General features: G+C 43.0%; 1 protein-coding gene across 2 annotated transcripts in view; it reads right to left on the bottom strand.

Moving 5' to 3' along the window:
• Nucleotides 1-2502: 2502 nt before the first annotated feature.
• Nucleotides 2503-18505, bottom strand: part of LAMP3 (lysosomal associated membrane protein 3) — a 32916-nt gene continuing 16913 nt past the window's right edge. The window contains exons 5-6 of one of the 2 annotated variants that reach the window (XM_049881616.1): nucleotides 16509-16679; nucleotides 2503-5202 (exon numbers count right to left, since the gene is read on the bottom strand). In XM_049881616.1, the coding sequence (XP_049737573.1) occupies nucleotides 5069-5202; nucleotides 16509-16679 (305 nt within the window). In that variant the 3' untranslated portion in view covers nucleotides 2503-5068. Of the gene's footprint in view, nucleotides 5203-11850; nucleotides 12753-16508; nucleotides 16680-18505 lie in introns of those variants that run through there. The other variant, XM_049881613.1, reaches the window with a different exon arrangement.

Below are 18505 nucleotides of genomic sequence, written 5' to 3'. Positions count from 1 at the left end.
ATTGCCGTGGAGTCGATTCCAACTCATAGTGACCCTAGGACAGAGTAGAGCTGCCCCATAGGGTTCCAAGGAGTGGCTGGTGGATTCGAACTGCTGACCTTTTCGTTAGCAGCCTAACTCTTAACCACTATGCTGCTAGGGCTCCGGGTTTGACAGAATCCAGCTCAAAACAGACAGTTCTGGATATATATCACTTGGTGTCTGTGATGGTTAATGTTAATATCAACTTGTATAGGCTGTGATTCTCAGTGGTTTGGCAGACACTAGGTAATCACCTTCCAATTTGTGATCTGATGTGAGCAGCCAATCAGGTGAAAGAAGAGTTTCCTTTGGAGAGTGGCCTGCCTGCCTGCCGTATATAAATGGATGTTCTAGCAAACTTGCTTCCTCTCTCAACCTTGTACTGTTTTTGTCACCTGACCCCCGCTTGTTGGGACATAAGCCTGTGGAAATCTTCAGTCTGCTGCCTGACCTGCAGATTTTGGATTCACCACCTCCCACAACCCTGTGAGCCAGGGGATGTCCTCAGCCTACAGCCTGACCCAGGGATTTGGGACTTACCAGCCCCCACAATTGTGCGAGCCATTTCCTTGAAGTAAATCTCTCTCTCTCTATTTATAGGTACGTCTCAGTGGTTTTGCTCCTCTAGAGAACCCAGACTAAGACAGTGTCCCATAGCCAAGTGTCTCAGGACCCAGTCAGATGGCAAGAGCTGTTTCTTAAAGGGCATATATTCTCTGCTGCAAGTAGCGTGACCTTCATCTAGAATGCCAGAGGCCTGTGTTGTGATACCCCCATTAGAGTTAGCCATAAATTCCATATTTCACCTTTTCCCACCATGGATACCTACAACACCATAAGATTTGCCTTATTGTATGGCCCAAAGAGCATTGATTGCATTGCGGCCTGGACCTACTGTACTGCCCTTCTCTGCCTTGGCCCCACTAAAAACTGATAGCTTTCTGTATGACCTGGTGTCTCAGTTATCTAGTGTTGCTATTATAGAAATACTACAAGTGGGTGGCTTTAACACACAGAAATTTACTCTCTCACAGCCTAGGAGAATAGAAGTCCGAATTCAGGGCGCCAGCTCCCAGGGAAGGCTTTCTCTCCTGTCATCGGTCTTTCCCTGGTAGAGGAGCTTCTCAGCGCAGGAACCACAGGTCCAAAGGATGCACTCTGCCCCCGGCACTTCTTTCTTGGTGGTATGAGGTCCCTCTCCTCTCTGCTTTATTATTTCTTTTGTATCTCAAAAGAGAGCGATTCAACATAGAACCTAATTCTATAGATTGTGTCCTGCCTCATTAACATCATAGAGGTTATGATTTATATAACACACAGAGTAATTACATCAGATCACGAAATGGAGGACAACCACACAATACTGGGAATCATGGCCTAGCCAAGCTGACACACATTCCCGGGGGACACAATTCAATCCATAACACCTGGTAAATGGGCCAGAGAATTTTTCTAGGTGTGGGATATGTTGCCTTCAGAACCTACCAGACTCTGTGCTTCCTTCTTTGTCTTCCAGATGAGCTTGGAAGCAGGTCCTTCAGCCTCAGTTGAACCTTCAGATGACTGCATCCCTGGCTGACAGCCTGACTACAACCTCATGAGAGACTCTGAGCCTGATTCCTACATTGTACCAGATTCCTGACCCTCAAGAATTGTGTGAATAAATGTTTGCTGTTTTAAGCTGCTAAGCTTTGAGATAGTTTGCCATATAGCTATAAATAGCTATACAGTGTCTTTTTTATTCATCTCAGCCTTTACCAAGTGTCTGGCATTTAATCAATCCAAATCTGTTGCCTATTAGCCAATTCCAACTCATAGTGACCCTATAGGACAGAGTAGAACTACTCTGTAAGGTTTCTGAGGAGCAGCTGGTGGATTCGAAGTGCCGACTTTTGGTTAGTAGCCAAACTCTTAACCACTGAGTGAGCAGGGCTCCATCTGACATTTAGTAGGTTCTTAATCATTGTTAAAAACCACTTGTCTGTTGGTCTGTTATCTGTGGTCTGTCACTTTGTCTACTGTGGTGGCTTGCATGTTGCTGTGATGCTGGAAGATATGCCACCAGTATTTCAAATAACAGCAGGGTCACCCATTGTGGACAGGTTTCAGCAGAGTTTCCAGACTAAGACAGACTAGGAAGAAAGGTCTGGCGATCCATGTCTCAAAATTTACCAATGAAGACCTTCTGGATCACAACAGAACACTGTCCAACCAGCAAGCGTACAGGAGACACTCAGCAAGAATAGCCATACAATGGACTTGAACATGCCAGTGATCCTGAGGGTGACACAGGACCGGGGAACATTTTGTTCTGTTGTATATAAGGTTGTCATGAGTCAGAGTTGACTTGACAGCATTTATGTGTCTATCTAACTGATGTTGGTTGAATGAATGCATGAATGACTTGTGGCAGCACTCAAGTAAAACAGTGATGCAGTCAGAGAGTTTAAGAGTCGAGAGATTTAGTTTAAATTTCTAACTTTAATATGATTATTTTCTTAGGAATCCAGCTTCTCTCATATGGGCTCTTACCTAGTAACAATGTGGCAATGGAGAACAACAGAAAGCAACAAGATAGAATAAAGATGACAGAACTTATTGATTCAAGCAAACACCTCCACATCATCATTAAGAATATGGGAAACAAATTTTTTTTTATATCATAAAAACGGTATTATAAGACATGAATGACAAGAATGCATTTCCAGAATAAGTTTTATTACAAAAACTTGATAAAATAAAAAATTCAATTGATAATAAAGTCAGGACCTCATCAACCATAAAACTGAAAAAAACAAACCCAGTGCCATCAAGTTGATTCTGACTCATAGCGGCCCTATAAGACAAAGTAGAACTGCCCCATAGAGCTTCCAAGGGGCGCCTGGCGGATTTGAACTGCCAACCCTTTGGTTAGCACTTAACCACTACGCCACCAGGGTTTCCTTCATCAACCGTACTGACTCATAAAGGAACAAGTCAGGGAAGTCACCACGAGCAACTTGAATTATTCCTTTCCTGAAGAATTCTAGGGTGATATGGTCTTGTCCGTTAATATCCTGATTGAGTTCCTCTCTTTGGCAGTAAAGACAAGCAGAACTAAAACATTTGGCAGGCTGCTCTACAGAAATAAGGAGCCCTGGTGGCACAGTGTTTAAAGCACTCAGCTGCTAAACAAAAGGTCGGCATTTCGAACCCACCAGCCACTTCATGGGAGAAAGATGTGGCAGTCTGATTCTGAAAAGGTTTATAGCCTTGGAAACCCTATGGGCAGGTCTGCTCTGTCCTATAGGGTCGCTGTGAGTCAGAATCAACTCGAGGTCAGTGGGTTTGGTTTTTTTTGTGGCTCTACAGAATAAGTGAACTAGAATAGAAAACATGAATACACAAGTGCAGAAGAAGCAATTTACCATGGGGGGGGGGGGTCTACACTCGAAAGAGAGAGTTCATAAGGGGTGAGACTATTTCTCTCATTTTCAAAGAAATGAAAAATACTTTGAGAGGTTTATGCCATTCCTTCATCTCTAGAGCTACAACTAAAGAATCCTTTGAATGTGAGAAGATGACTTTTAATGTTTTACAGAGCCCCCCAGACTCCTTCAAGGGAGTAGGGAGCTTTAGTAAAGAGAAACTATTTCATTACCTGTAAAGTCCTCTTCTCTTCTACCTGAATCTCCTATAATTCTGGATAAATCCACTTCTGTAAAAATAGAGCATATGCTGGTGTGAGGCTTCAGCAGCACTCAGTGTCATTGTCTTTGCAGGCAACTCTTCTTGTTGGGTCCCATCGAGTCAAATACGATTCAAAGCTACCCCATGTGACAGAGTAGAGCTGCCCCAAAGGGTTTCCTAGACTATAGTCTTTACAGAAGCAGATCACCAGGTCTTTTTTTCAAGTAACTGCTGGGTGGGTTCAAACCAACAACCTTTTGGTTAGCCGCCAAGTGCTTAATCATTGCACCACCAGGGCTCCTTATAGTCAACTAACTCATTGCCGTCAAGTTGATACCAACTCATACAGACCGTATAGGACAGAGGAGAACTGCTGCATAGGGTTTCCAAGGCTGTAAATCTTTTATGGAAGCAGACTGCCACATCTTTCTCCTGAAGAGCAGCTGGTGGGTTCGAAGTTAGTAGCTGAGTGTTTAAGCACTGTGCCACCAGGGCTGCTTCATAGGTAACTAGGTACAGTGAAAAGACCAAAGGCCTTGGTACCAGACCAATATGAATTTGAATTCTGGTTCTGGCACCTGTTAGCTGGGTGACATTTAAGTGGTATAATGTCCTTCAGTCTGAGTTTAGTCCTTTACAAGTTGTGAGAATTAAATGAAATGCATATAAATTGCTTAGCTACCATCTGGTACCTATGTGCTCAATAAATAAGGGCCACTGGTACAGTTTCTTGCTTGTTATTTGACCCTGTGACCTGCAGTCACCTAATTCTTAGTCTTTAGTGATTCTGGAGCAGTAGTCATCAAGAGACCAAATATAAGCTGATTTGTTCCTCTAGTGGGTTTCACATCAACAACTTAACACATCCCTTGGTGTGTTGTTCTTTCCGATGATTTAAAAAGACTTTTAAAGTGGACAAGGAGGTCATACATCACCAGGCAGATGGGCATCACATCAAACAGATAATAAAAGCACAGAAAGTGTGTTTTATAGACAGAGCGGATGCATACTTTAAAATGAAAAAAGTCAAAGGTAAAATAAAATCCCCAGTGTAAACACAGCGTTAATGACAACTGACGTTTTGGTCCATAATTTGAAGGCACAGGCCGTGTTACACACATCATGCTAACTTGAGTGATTAAAATATTCTGAAGGAAACCAGAAAATACCCTTAAGCAGCGCACTAAATCTTTCACAACGTGAAAAAGAGTGTTTAGAAATTGAAGCGCTGCTTGAACGTGAATCAGAATGGCTCTGTATTCTTGGACGAGGGTGGTCTATGTGCTTGGGAGAACGCAAACTGTGAGGGAAGCCCCCAGCATCCGGGGTGATTAAAGGATTCTCTAAACTCCATAATTTCTTCTTTCCCAGGCACCAATCAGATCCTCTGGTATCCGGATGATTCGCGCCTTAGGCGGACTCCATAGACAATTAAACCCACAGCACAGAGACCGAGCACTGTGGCCCCGATCACAGGAAGCACAATTGTGTAGTCAGAGGAACATTCATCCACTAAGAGAGAAAACAACACAGTAACCGTGGGTAAGGCGTGGTGCTCACAGACCAGGAAGCAGACCCACGTGGGAAGGCCACCACTGGGAGTCAAACAAATCTGGGCTTAAGTTTTAATTCCACTGCGAACTAGCTGTGTGATGTTGGGCAGCTTACTTAACCTTGCAATTTCTTCATTTATCAGGTAAGCCAATAATAGGCTAGTTGGAGGATTAAATAAGATAACCTTCTTCAGGTGTTGCTGTTAGTTGCCAACCCACAGTTGCGACCCCATGTGTTAGAGCAGAACTGCTTCATAGGGTTTTCAAGGCTCTTATCTTTTGGGGGAATTTAAAATGGCACACTCATACAAAAAATCTAAGTAGCCAGTTAAAAGAATGGTGGATCTCAGTATGCTGAGGTGGAAGTTCCCTAAGACCTTGGAAGTGAAGGGTGAACCACAGGCCATCACAGGCGCTCAAACAGAAGTCTTGTGTGAAGATACCCAAGAAGCTGGGGAAGGACTGGGGATAGGAATGGAGGGCAACTTTCCCTTTCTGTAGAGTTTTATACTATTTAATCCAACATTGTTTAAACGTTCTTAAAATGCAGAAAAACGCACACAAAAAAGAACTCTCCAATTGCTACATTTCAACCACTCCAGTTAATCACCATAATAAATCTTTTGAGACATTTGCTTCCTCTGTGTGTGTGTGTGAGTGTACATATTCACACACAAGCTTAAAGAAAAATCACTCTATTTTTTTAAAAAAAAAAGATATATGCTTACTACAAATCATTAAAACAATTCAGAAAAGCACAAACAGAAAAGTAAAAATCAATTGCCTTAAAGAACATCCATCCAGAAATTACCGTTGCTAACATGGACAAGCATTATTTTAGGTATCTTTCTTTACAACTATAAGGATACATGGATGGAAAAAGAAATAGAAATGCTTTTATTAAAATAGGATTATACATGTTATTTTATTAAAATGCTGATTTTAATTGTACTCAAATTTAATGGAAGAAAAAAACAAAAACAAAACTGGAGGAATTGTACTTCAAATAAATATTTCTCTGCAACGGGAAATATTGTTTCGTAAAGGTACTCTCTAAGGTTCAAAAAAGAAGTGAAGCAGAGATTAAAAGATTATGAAATGCCTTAAGATGTTATGCAATACATTGGAAGCACTATGCATTGTCTAAACTGTGTGTTTCCAGTTTAGACCTTGTCTATTGATACTGTTTTAGAAAATTAGCACTGACAGATCCCCTTCCTTCTCCCCTTCCCCAACTCCAGATTTTAATAGTTATATAACTGTTTTTTAATATTGTCCAGGTTTATAACATTTCAATTTTGTTTGATAACTACCATTTGTAGAGTGTTTAAAAATGTGTTTTGAATATATAACATATTTGCATGATTTGAGATAAAAATAATACACATTGAGAGTTTCTCTTCCACCCTTGTTCCATCTTCTTAGTCCCCCTGACCCCGTGAGATAATTACTTTGCTTAGTTTCTAATATGCATTTCCAAGGTTTCTTTCTGCAGATACAAAGAAAAATGAATATATACTTTTATTCTCCCTTTTATTACTATTATGTTCTATGCTTTTTTTATTTAACAATGTATTTTAGAGATCTTCCACTATACACACATACATAGCATCCACATTCCTTTTTTACAGTATATAGTATTCTTTTGTGGGTGTACCATAGTTTTTAAATCTATCCCTGATTGATGGACCCTTGGTTTGTTTCTAATCTTTTACTATCACAAACAATGCCACAATGAATAACTATGTACAAATATCATTTCATATATGAGATGGTATATCTGTTTGATAAATTCACAGACCCATAATTGTTTAGTACTCTTTATATTTAAGTGGATAAAATGCTCACCTTATCAGTCTTTTTTTTTTTTTTTAATTTTGACATCTTTATTTGGGAGGGTTGTTTGCTTACTTCCTTGTTAATGTTGTGGCTCGTCTCTTATCTGACCAAATTTCATTGTTAAGCAGTATCTTTAAGAAGGGCTCGTTGGTTGCACCTGTTGAATTATTTCATGTTTGAGAATATCTGGCTATTGTCCCGTACTTAATATTTTGTGGTCACACTTTCTTTCTCTTGGGACTTTTTAGACATCGGTGCATGGTTTGCTGGCTTTAAATGTTCTTGTAAAGAAATCCGAGGCCAACTTTAACATTCCCCCTTTAAAGTTTTTTTTTTTTTTTACCTGGACGCCTAAAGAATTCTTTATCTTTGAAGTTCTATAGCTTACTTCTGAGATGTCCCAGCGCTAAGTTTTTCGTACCAATTCTTTTCTGGGACACAAAGTGCTCCTTCAATCTGCAACGTCAATTTTTTATCTCAAGGGAATCTCTTAAATATTCAGATACGTCCTCATTTTATTTTTGAGCGTGCTACTCCAGAAGAACCACTTATATTTATATTGGATGGTCTAAATATCTTCCATGTCAGATCCAGATGGTGCCCAGCTACAACTACTGCCCCTTCTGATCAGGGCCACGACCGATGGACACTGATAGAATGGAAGAAAAACTCAGAACAGAACTCAAATGCTTAAAAAGTCCACACTTTACGGGACCAGTTGAGACTAAATGACTCCCTGAGACTATCACCCTGATACACTCTTTAAACCTTGAACTGAAACTATCCCCTGAGGTCACCTTTTAGCAAAATAACAGACTGGTTCACAATATAAGGGCTACTGTCAGCGGGTACAGTGCTCCATTAAAGAAACCATCTATATGAGATGAAAAGGTCAACAATGACTCTAAGGCAAAGATGAGAAGATAAGGAGGTAGGGAAACTAGAGTACTGGAAACAGAACAAACAGAACGTAATAAAGAGAATGTTGGCACACTGAAAAATGTAATATGGCACTGAACAATTTGTGTAGAAATTGTCAGATGGGAACCTAATTTGATGTGTAAACCGTCACCGGAAACACAATAAAATATCATTAAAAAAAAATCTTCTATACCTAGTAAACCAAAACCAAACCAAACCCAGTGCCGTCGAGTCGATTCCAACTCATAGCAACCCTGTAGGACAGAGTAGAACTGCACCATAAAGTTTCCAAGGAGGGCCTGGAGGATTCAAACTGCCTACCCTTTGGTTAGCAGCCGTATGCCACTATGCCACCAGGGTTTCCTCTATGCCTAGTAGCTTCCCTATAATGCTTTAATCTTAATGTTTTATCATTAACTGATTATCTCAGGTCCCTGCACAGCACAAGCTCGCCTGCTTACCGAAGGATTGGCGGTTTCAACCCACCCAGCTGCTCTGTGAATGGTTGTAAGAGTTCATAGGGTTTTTTTCTCTATCATCATACGGACTTTTGGGGCAGGGGCATGGGGAGAAGCAGGGTTAGAAGCCCAGCTCCACTGCGGCTCTCCATGCTTCCTGAGTGTCTCCTGTTTCTTTTCTTGTTCACCAGTTTTGAAGAGCTTATTGCATTAGGTGGTATCTCTTTCTTTGACTACTACTGGGTGTTTTTTTTTTTTTTTTTTTTTAGCTTTTAAAAATCAATCTGTTAGATACTGAGGAAGGGAAATTCTGTGAAAAAGATTCTAGTTGTTATTCAAATCCCTACTTTTCATTTCATATATTTCCGTAGTGCTTACTTTTTTTTTACCATATGCATTATTACTTTGTTTACATTTTTTACTTAAAAAGTAAGAATTGGTATCGAAGTATAAATTATAACCATTTTGAACACTTCATCCTATGGGAGAAAGAACAAAAATCAGGTACATATTTATGCACGTTCATTAATCACAACATTATTTATAACTGTAAAACCTGATAAAAATAAAAATTCTCAATAATTATAGAATAGTTCAGTAAATTATGATAATGATGTAGCATATTAAGGCAGCCATAAAAATGATACTTTGAGCCTTTAGTGCTTGGGAAACTGCTTATGAGGTACATGTAAAAAGGATGGAAATTGTGTACTCAGCATGCCTGCGGTTATGACGTAAAATAATATTCACTGGAGGGAAATGCATCAAAATTAGTGATGTTTATCTACAGGGGGGAATTAGTGAAGGTTTCTATTATTTCTGGAGTCCCTGGGTGGTGCACATATTTAACACGCTCGACTGCTAACTGAAAGGCTGGTGGTTTAAGTCCACCCAAAGGCACCCTAGAAGAAAGGCCTGGCAATCTGCTTCTGAAAAATCGGCCATTGAAAGCCCTATGGAGTATAGTTCTACTCTGACGCACACGGGGTCACCATGAGTCCAAGTCTACTGGTGGGCAGCAGGTGTCTTATTCCTAAGGGATTCTAGTAAAGGAGTTGCTGAGATGGATAAGTACAGGCCGTTTATTCTACCCTCAGGAGAAGGGAAAAACTGAGTTGAAACCACCCGGGTGGGAAAGCAGTAGAAGGGCTAATGGCAAGGGGCAAGTTAGGCCAAGAGGATCAGAAAAGCCCCTGTGGTACCTCTGAGAGTCATTCACAGACGCTCACTGCCCTGACTGGGCTGCAGCAAGCAAGCATCAGAGCCAGAGGCTCTCTTCCCACACCCCACAATACCCCTGGGGGCCCTAGAAGGGCCACCAGAGGGGATAGGCTTGGAGGCAACACAGGAAGAAACCCAGGAGGCACTTTCCCATCTAGGACTTCAAGTGGGGCTTCCTGCCAGTCACCCCGGAAAGGAGAGAGAACTCAGCAAAAATAACACATCTGGGTATTTATTTACTGGTCAGTTTAGAATGAAGGCTTTGCTGTTAGTGGTTACTAGAATGTCAATTCAGATTAATTCTAAAGATAATTGGCATGGGGAGGATAATGGGAGCAGCACAGTGGTTAAAGCACTCGGCTGCTAACCAAAAGGTCATTGGTTCGAACTCACTAGCCGCTCCTCAGGAGAAAGGTGTGGTAAAGATTTATAGCCTGGGAAGGCCCTGTAGGGTGGTTCTACTCAGTCCTACGGGGTTGCTATGAGTTGGAATGGTCTGGAGGGCAGTGGGTTTGGTATTGGTTAGCCAGCACTAAGCATATCATTTCTTCATAAGCTGAATGGTAGAGATTTTGTTTGTCTAAGACTAGTAAAGAGGAGCCCTGGTGGCCCAGTGGCTAAGCACTCGGCTGCTGAATGAAAGATCGGCAGTTTGAAACCACCAGCCGCTCTGTGGGAGAAAGATGTGGCAGTCTGCTTCTGTAAAGATGACAGCCTTGGAAACCCTATGGGGCAGTTCTACTCTCCTATAGAGCTGCTCATAAGTCAGGATCAACTCAATGGCAACAAGTTTTTAACAGGTTTAAGCAGTAGTCATCACTCAAAAGTACTTGTTGAACATGGCAGAAAGGAAAATTGAAGTGAACTGCTTTATCCCTCTGAGGAGGGGTGTCGGGGGGACACAAACGTGTTCAACTGCTAACCAAGAGGTTGGTGGTTGGAGCCTACCCAGAGGCACCTCAAAGGCCTAGCAATCTATTTCTGAAAAGTCAGCCACTGGAAATCCTGTGGAGCACAGTTCTACTCTGACACGCGGGGTCATCACAAGTCGGAGTTGACTGCTTCCTGGTTATGGCCTTATTCCTCTTCTCCAGATTTTAAATTCCACTTCTTACATCTCTCTGCTGTAGGAGGGATTTCCACATACTTGAAGATAACCTTAGTGGTTCTCCAGGACCTCTCAGGCTCTGCCCTGTTCCGCTTTTCAAGTGCACTTAAGGCAGAAGTACAAGCGCGGGAGTCTGGACTGGTGGACTGTTAGTGCCTGTTTGAGGGCAGAGATGCAGTGGGACCTGACCTCTCCAAAGCCCTGCCTCCCTGTTACATCTGAGTCACTAGACGGTACACCGGGTCCCTACATCCAGGACTTCACAAGCACCTTCCTGTTTTAAGGAGAAACCAGAATTTCCTGACACTCTAAAGGGCTCAGGGACACTTGAAGCTCTGGTGAAACTGCTGTGTGTCCCCCGCCCGCCTCACTTCCAAGAAAGTGGAAAGAACTAAAAACACCCCAAGGGAAGGCCAGTAAATTTCCTAGGTGAGCAGTGGTTACAGGACTGTTGCCAACCTTCGTGAACTTCCCGTTAAACATAATGAATGGCAGCTCTGGAAAATGTAGAAAAACAAGAAAACTTCCTGCCAGTAATAGCAGTTAAAACACCCAGAAGTCCATCATGCTCTTTTCTCTGAAATAAAACCCCTAATTATCATACTCAAACAGCCAAAATGATAGAAAGCCATGAATAACTGTCTAGGCCCCATTTTGATAGAATTTTTTTCCTCCACATAGCAATCATTTGCGCTTGGTAATTTCCTGTTTTTTTTTTTTGGGGGGGGGAAATATTTGCAAAAGAAAGAAAAGAGCTCACAATGGGTAGGTCTACCTCTTCTAGTGTACCATTTCTGATCATTTTAATACTTTGCCTCTTCCCAAGGGTGCCAAATAAAAACCATAAATTTAATACATTTATAAGGATAGAGTGAAATTAGAGGAAAACAGAGACAAATCAGAGAAAAGGTGTCAAGAAGGTAGAGAACAAGTGAAGGTGAAGCAATTGGAGGACAAACATTGAGCATCATTTGTTTGCTAGGTTCTTTGCTATGTGCTTTACACAAAAAAAATTAGCTGTTGGCAATATTTTCTAATTTTCAACTAATAATACACAACGATAGTGTAGAATACCTCTCTAAAAATTTTTTTAGAATGACTAACTGTGATTTAAGTCAATCAGAACTTGAGCAAAATTCGGGAGTTTAAAATCACTTCAGAATCTATTTGGAAAAGCGTTTTCTTAACATAGTATTTATTTTTTTTAAATCATGGATATTGAGACTCGTTTAAAAGGCACAGGAAGAATCAATGAAGTTTCAGACAGAATGTCTTGTCCACAGTTCTTCCTTTGGGCATTTACCTTTCTCCTTACAAGCAGCTTGATCATCTCCCTCAGAGGCGGAGTCACCAGTAAGCAAGGTACGCATGGACTTATTTGTGTTTACTTGCTAATCTGTAGCGGATGATTTCACATGGGCTTCACCACATCTTTGATAGAAATCTTTGATGTGGTGAAAAACAGGTGAAAGTGTGCACTACAGATGAGTAAGCAAGCACAAGTAAGCCCATGGGCACGTGCCTGGCTTAGTGAATAATCTGTCCCTGTCTCTTGCCCCCTAATTCTCTCAACCAGCCCTGCTTTACGCAGGTGCGGAAGATGGGATTTAAGCCCGTTGGGCATGGCCTATCCAAGCCAATAGGAGGAAGCAGAGGTGGGGGTCACCCTTTACTAGCTTTCTGATGGCACTTTGGTGGAAAGCTAGGTTTCCTAATCAGATTGGGACAGGCAACTAGAGAAGTCAATCCCTTCACTTCAGGCTGAATATGAAAAGCCAGAATTCCAGAGGCCTTCGCCTTGCTCATTTAGGGGAAGGTGGCTTTATGTGTATTCACATCCTCTACTGGGCCTCTTGCTGGCCACCAGGCAGGCTGTTAGCAAAACCAGAAGCAGTCCTGTGACACTCAGGCCCATGGCCACAGGGATTTCTCTTCTACTTCTGTCACTGAAGCATTCATCCGCTGTAATTGAAGTCAGAGTGACAGGTGTTACAGCCTGGTCACAAGCGCTGGGAAGGGAGACTGGCCCTATCTGCCTGAGCTTCACAGAGGACGAGGCTGAGGAAGAAAGGGAGCTGTTGGGCCCCCGCCTGCTGCCCCCAACGTTCAGATGGGTGAAAATGGAGGCAAAAGGGTCAGTGCAATGGGTCTGAAACCTGCAGTGCTTTTGATCACGTGGGGGAGTATATTAAAATGAAGACTCCCAGGCCCCGTGCCCTAGAGATTATAATTCACTGGATCTGAGGTGGGTTCCCGGGTAGTTCTGATACAGGTTGGGAAGCAGATCTAACTTTGAGAAACACTGGTTTGGTCTAGAATGGTCCCCGGGTGGTGCATTTGCACTGGACTACTAACCTAACTCGACGGCACTGGGTGGGTTACTAACCGAAAGGTTGGTGGTTCAAACCCATCCAGTGGCAACACAAAAGAAAGGCCTAGAGAACTGCTTCTGTAAAGACTGTCATTGTTGTTGGTGCCATCAAGTCAATTCCAACTCATGGTGACCCCATGTGACAGAGTAGAACTGCCCATAGAGTTTTCTAGACTGTAACATTTATGGAAGCTGATTGCCAGGTCTTTTCTCCCGTGGAGCCGCTGGGTGGGTTTGAATCACCAATCTTTTGGTTAGCAGCCAAGCACTTAACTGTTGTGCCATCAGGGCTCCTTACAACCAAGAAACCTCTATGGAGCACAGTTCTACACTGTAACACATGGGGTTACCTTGAGTAGCAATCAACTCTATGGCAATGGGTTGGCTTGGGTTGGGTTGGGGTGGGTTGGGTTTGGTCTACAGGGTCAGGATCATTATGATTCCCTGATTCTCAAGTCACAGTGAGCTCTGGAACCCTGTTTCTCAACTCTGGGTACAAGGACCTGCATCAATGGATATGGAAGAAGTTCTCCACCCAAATGCTATGCCTCTTAAAGAGGCTGCTCCGGCAGCCTTGGGACACCAGGATTGTAGGAAGGAGGGTCAGAGAACGGGGCAGTCAGGCTTCTACGGTCTGGACCTTGAGAGCTTGTCTGGAGGCTCCAGTAGGGGAGCTACTCATTTATCCTTGACCAAAGGATGGTGGTCGTCTCCTCTGTCAGAGAAGGTCCTCCTTTTTGACCGAGTGAGCAGCTTCGGGGGGAACATACATGGAACAGTGAGGGAGGAAGGGGTCAACAACCTAGCCAGCCGGGTTAGCCGGATCGACCCTGGCGATCAATGGGGTGATGGATGTCACAGGTAGATCGCCCTCACATCCAGGGTTCCATGGTTTGGGATGACCATTCTCTTTTATGCTTGCTGGATATTTCTCCAGTTCTCTGTTTGAAGGTCACGCATGGAGGCCCCCTCTGATCCCTCCCCAACACTGTGTCAATCACCCTTCCTCCCAGCCCCCACAGCCCTTTGCACATGTCTTTTAAAGCACCATATTGTAATTTTTTTTTCAACTCTCTTCTTTTTCCCCTCTAGCTTTTGTTGTATGCCTTCCAGTGGATTCTGACTCATAGCAACCCTAGAGGACAGAGTAGAGCTTCTCCATAGGGTTTCCAAGGCTGTAGATCTTAATGGAAGCAGACGACCACATCTTTTTCCCATAGCGCAGCTGGTGGGTTTGAACCGATGAGCTTTTGGACAGCAGCCGAGCGCTTTAAACCCCTGTGCCACGAGAGCTCCTTACTCTCTGGTATTTACAAAGCAACACGCATTTTGACATTTGGGCTTCTTTAGTGAAATCTGAAGTGCAGACTGGGAATATGGAGGTGAGCTGAAGCCATAACTGTGGCATGAACAGGAGCAATATTTTGGAGCTAGGATGATGTGGCTTCGTGACTGTTTGTATGAGGGGTACAGGAAGGAGAGGAGGTAAGGATAACTCTAACGTTTCCTGCCTGGGGAACTATTTAGTGAATGGTCATTACAATAAATAAATAAATAAATAAAAAGTTTTAAAGGCAAAAAAAAAAAGATAGTTTTTCTAGCTCTCCCTGTGAGGACTGCAAACAGCAAGCCAGGTTGCGGCTGCTGCAGTTTTATTTCCAACCTCTGCCCCTACAAGGTCTCTTAGATCTGCTTACTTCCTGGTTCGTGAGCTGGTTCTCAGGGGGAATAAGAGCCAGCTTGTACCTTGTTTTAAGATCACATGATTACAGAGACTTTTCAAACCTTCATAAATGATTTTTTTAACAGAAATAAATTAGTTTCCCCAAAATCTGGAGTTTTGAGACTGGATGACAAAGCCAGGGCAACACCTACTAGGACATCTTCCGATTCAGTCCTGCTCTGTGTAAAGGTGCAAGCCACAGGTGCCGGGAAGGCGACTTAGAGAAAGTGTGCAGGAATCAGAAGACCTATGGCAAGTGGTACCCTGTCCTTCCTCTGCTGAATGTTTTCCACCTAGCACGCCAGAAGTTTCTGCCAGGGACATCTTTAATTTTATCATGAAAGCCAAAAGTAAATTCAGCTTTGCTTTATAAAAGCCTAATTCCTGGCTAAACTTCTAGCTTACTCTAGAACCTTGGACAATCGAGAGGTACTTATAATGACGTCGAGTTATTGTAAGAGGGATACTTTAGAAATTGAAGTTCAGGAGCCTCCTGGTCAGGTGTAGAAATCCCTGTAACACTTTGTCTTCCTGGTGGGGAGGAAACAGTTTTCTAGAAAGTTACCCTGTCTGCCCCTTGTCTGCTTCCTAGACGTGTTTCCCCTGGTCAGTCATCAGGCAAGCTCTGGGTGCGGTGGTTAAAACCCAAAGCAGAACTTGAATGGAGACTAAAACTGACTCTGAGGTACAACAGCTTGTAACCGACGTAAGGGATCCAGCAGAGCTTATTTCTGTCTTGAATTGTTGCATCTTTTTCCTTTTCCTCTGTAAATGGAGTAGAATCTACCCCGAAATCTTTAATTGTAGGATCAGGAATACACAGGCTTTTTAAAGCCTTCTCAAAGCACACCTAAGTTCACCAGCTCTCAACAGCATGTAAAGATTGGGGGTGGGGGACACTGGTCATAGGTGGTGTTTTCTGATTTTTCTGATTGAGTGGGTGTGAGTTTAAGTGAGTGAGAATATGTGTTTGAGTCAGACAAGGAGAACAGGTTCTGCAGATTTTCAGTTTTGAATGAGTTTGTCTTAGTCCAAAAGTGGCCTGGAAGAGAGTAGACATGAGTGGCCTAAGGCGTCTGATTTTGAGGTTGGTATTGAGTCATGGGGAAACCCTGGTGGCATAGTGGTTAAGTGCTATGGCTGTTAAACAAAAGGTCAGCAGTTCGAATCCTCCAGGTGCTCCTTGGAAACCCTACAGGGCAGTTCTACTCTGTCCTATAGGGTCTCTATGAGTCGGAATCGACTCAATGACAGTGGGTTTGGTTTTTTTGGTTTATTGAGTCATGGTGGCACAGTGGTAAGAACTTGGCAGCTAACCAAAAGGCCATCAGTTTGAATCCTCCTTGGAAACCCTATGGGGCAGTTCTACTCTGTACTATAGACCGCTATAAGTTGGAATCGACTCAAGGGCAACAGGTTTGGTTTTTGGTTTATTGAGTTATAGAGGAATGGTGGGACAGAGAGGGGGCCAGAGAAACTCGACCCCAAGGGCTTGGTGGAATCATATCGTTCTAGGAAGCTCATGTGATTCTTGCCCCTTTGACAGCTTCAGATGGAAAATAACTTAGCACTACCCCTGGGCCTCTGAAGTTTATGTTTGTAATGTAAGGAATCCATAACTTACCATTTCCAAAGTTGTCTCCTTCAAAATCAAAGGCTTGAAGTTGAACATTCGTTGTTTTCAGTTGAAGGTGGGTTGACAGCCTGATGCTCTGTTCACTCACACACTTGAAGGAATGCCCAGCCGTCGTCTCAAACAAGACCATGGCGCTTTTCACTCCTTGGTAGATTCTCTCTGCAGATACGGAGGTGGAATACAGATGTGTAAGAATCCCGGGGTGCATTCATTGAGGTCCAGCTGTTGCTGGGCAGCCCATGTGTGGTTAAATGATCTCCCTTCAGACTTGGCTCTCTGGGGGCTCTGCCACCTTCTTCACCTGAAAAATCACCCTGGTGCTGTGTGGGGACTTTTTGGGCGCTCTATTTGGCATACATTGGGGGGAAGTCTTATGTAAATTGGAATGTGATAACATCGAAATGAGAAATGTTGGGAATGTTCTCTTCAGTTATTTTAAACCATTGGGGACACAGCTGGTGGGAAATACTGTCCATGCTTGGGGGCTTACAGAGTGGTGCCCACAAAATCTTCAGAAATAAGAAGTAAGATTGCTCCCTGAGACTTTCAGTCACACGAACCCTTAATGAATCAAAGCAGAGACAGGGGACCTAGAATTGTTTTTTCCCCTCTCTCAGTTTCTAAATCAGCTTCTGGTCTACTTTCCTTTCCCTGCAGTTGAAAGGGTACTACCCTATTGCTGGTTAAAGTTTCGCCCACACCTATGATAATGTTAGCTAATTTATGTTAACACTCACACCATTTCACAATATTTATTCCACAGCCTGTACTGGGAGGCTGGTCTGAGCAAGTTAAAGCACATGAAAGTGAGTTGTCGACTATGACATCTTTTCTACATTTAACTAATCGTCATTGACAGCACACTCTGCAACAATGTCAATGCTATAGAGCTAATATTTTAAACAGACATTTCTCCATATTTTCATTCCTTTAGTACATGTCCATTAATGAACGAAATAATAAGTTCAAATCAGCCAAAAGATAAAAGTTCAACAAGAAGAAAGCAGACATGAAAATCCCCAGTACAATACCTGGCGCAGAGGAGGTGTTCAATAAAGGTTTGTTGGTGGCACAGTGGTTGGTTAAGAGCTAGGGCTGCTAGCCAAATGGTTGGCAGTTCGAATCCACCAGCCACTCCTTGGAAACCCTAAGGTGAAGTTCTACTCTGTCCTATAGGGCTACTCTAGGGTCGCTATGAGTCAGAATCTACTCGAAGGCAACTGGTATCTAAGTCTATGCTTCCCAGGAAAACATTTGAGGCCTCAGAGAAACTCACCTGACTTGAATGGGAGCATTATTTCTCTAGAAGTGATGTCAGTATGAGTTCTCCACCTCTTTCCACTCGCTGTGGGCAGTACTCTATATAGCAACCAAAGTGAGCCTCTTTAAGTGTAAATCTGACCTATCAATGCCTTACCTCAAGCCCTCCAATGGCATCAAATCACATTTTAGAATAACATCCAAAGTCCTTACCCTGCTTTGCCTACCGGCCTTACCTGCTCCAGTCCTGGCCTCCCTCTGACCCCCTCTTCCGCTTTCTTCACTCTCTGGGGCTCCTGCTGGCCCTTACACACACTAGCATCTGTGTGTCTGTTGTTCCTGCCACAAGTCAAGGGCTTCCCCAGACCTAGATACCTCTGTGGTTACTTCCCCACTTCCTTCAGGTCTCTGCTCAAACATCACCTCGTTGGAGAGGCTTTCCTGAAGACCCTATCTAAAATAGCTTTCCATTGCTCTCTGCCCCTCACCCTGCTTGGTGTTTCCTTATAGTACTTAGCACTACTTGACATTGCATTTTCATTTAATGTGTTAATTCACAGTCTCTCCCAGCCCTCTAAAATGTGAGGTCCCTGAGGACAGGGACTGTCTGTTTGGATCATTATGGAGCCCCCAGTGCCTAATACAGGGTTTGGCCCCGAGCAAGCACTAGATGCATTTTAGTTGAATAAATGCATGCTTCCAAGAAAACCAATTTCTCCAAGAAA

The sequence above is a fragment of the Elephas maximus genome, chromosome 1, assembly GCF_024166365.1.
Source record: "Elephas maximus indicus isolate mEleMax1 chromosome 1, mEleMax1 primary haplotype, whole genome shotgun sequence".
Taxonomy (NCBI): domain Eukaryota; kingdom Metazoa; phylum Chordata; class Mammalia; order Proboscidea; family Elephantidae; genus Elephas; species Elephas maximus.
This window is presented reverse-complemented; position numbering and strand designations above follow the sequence as displayed.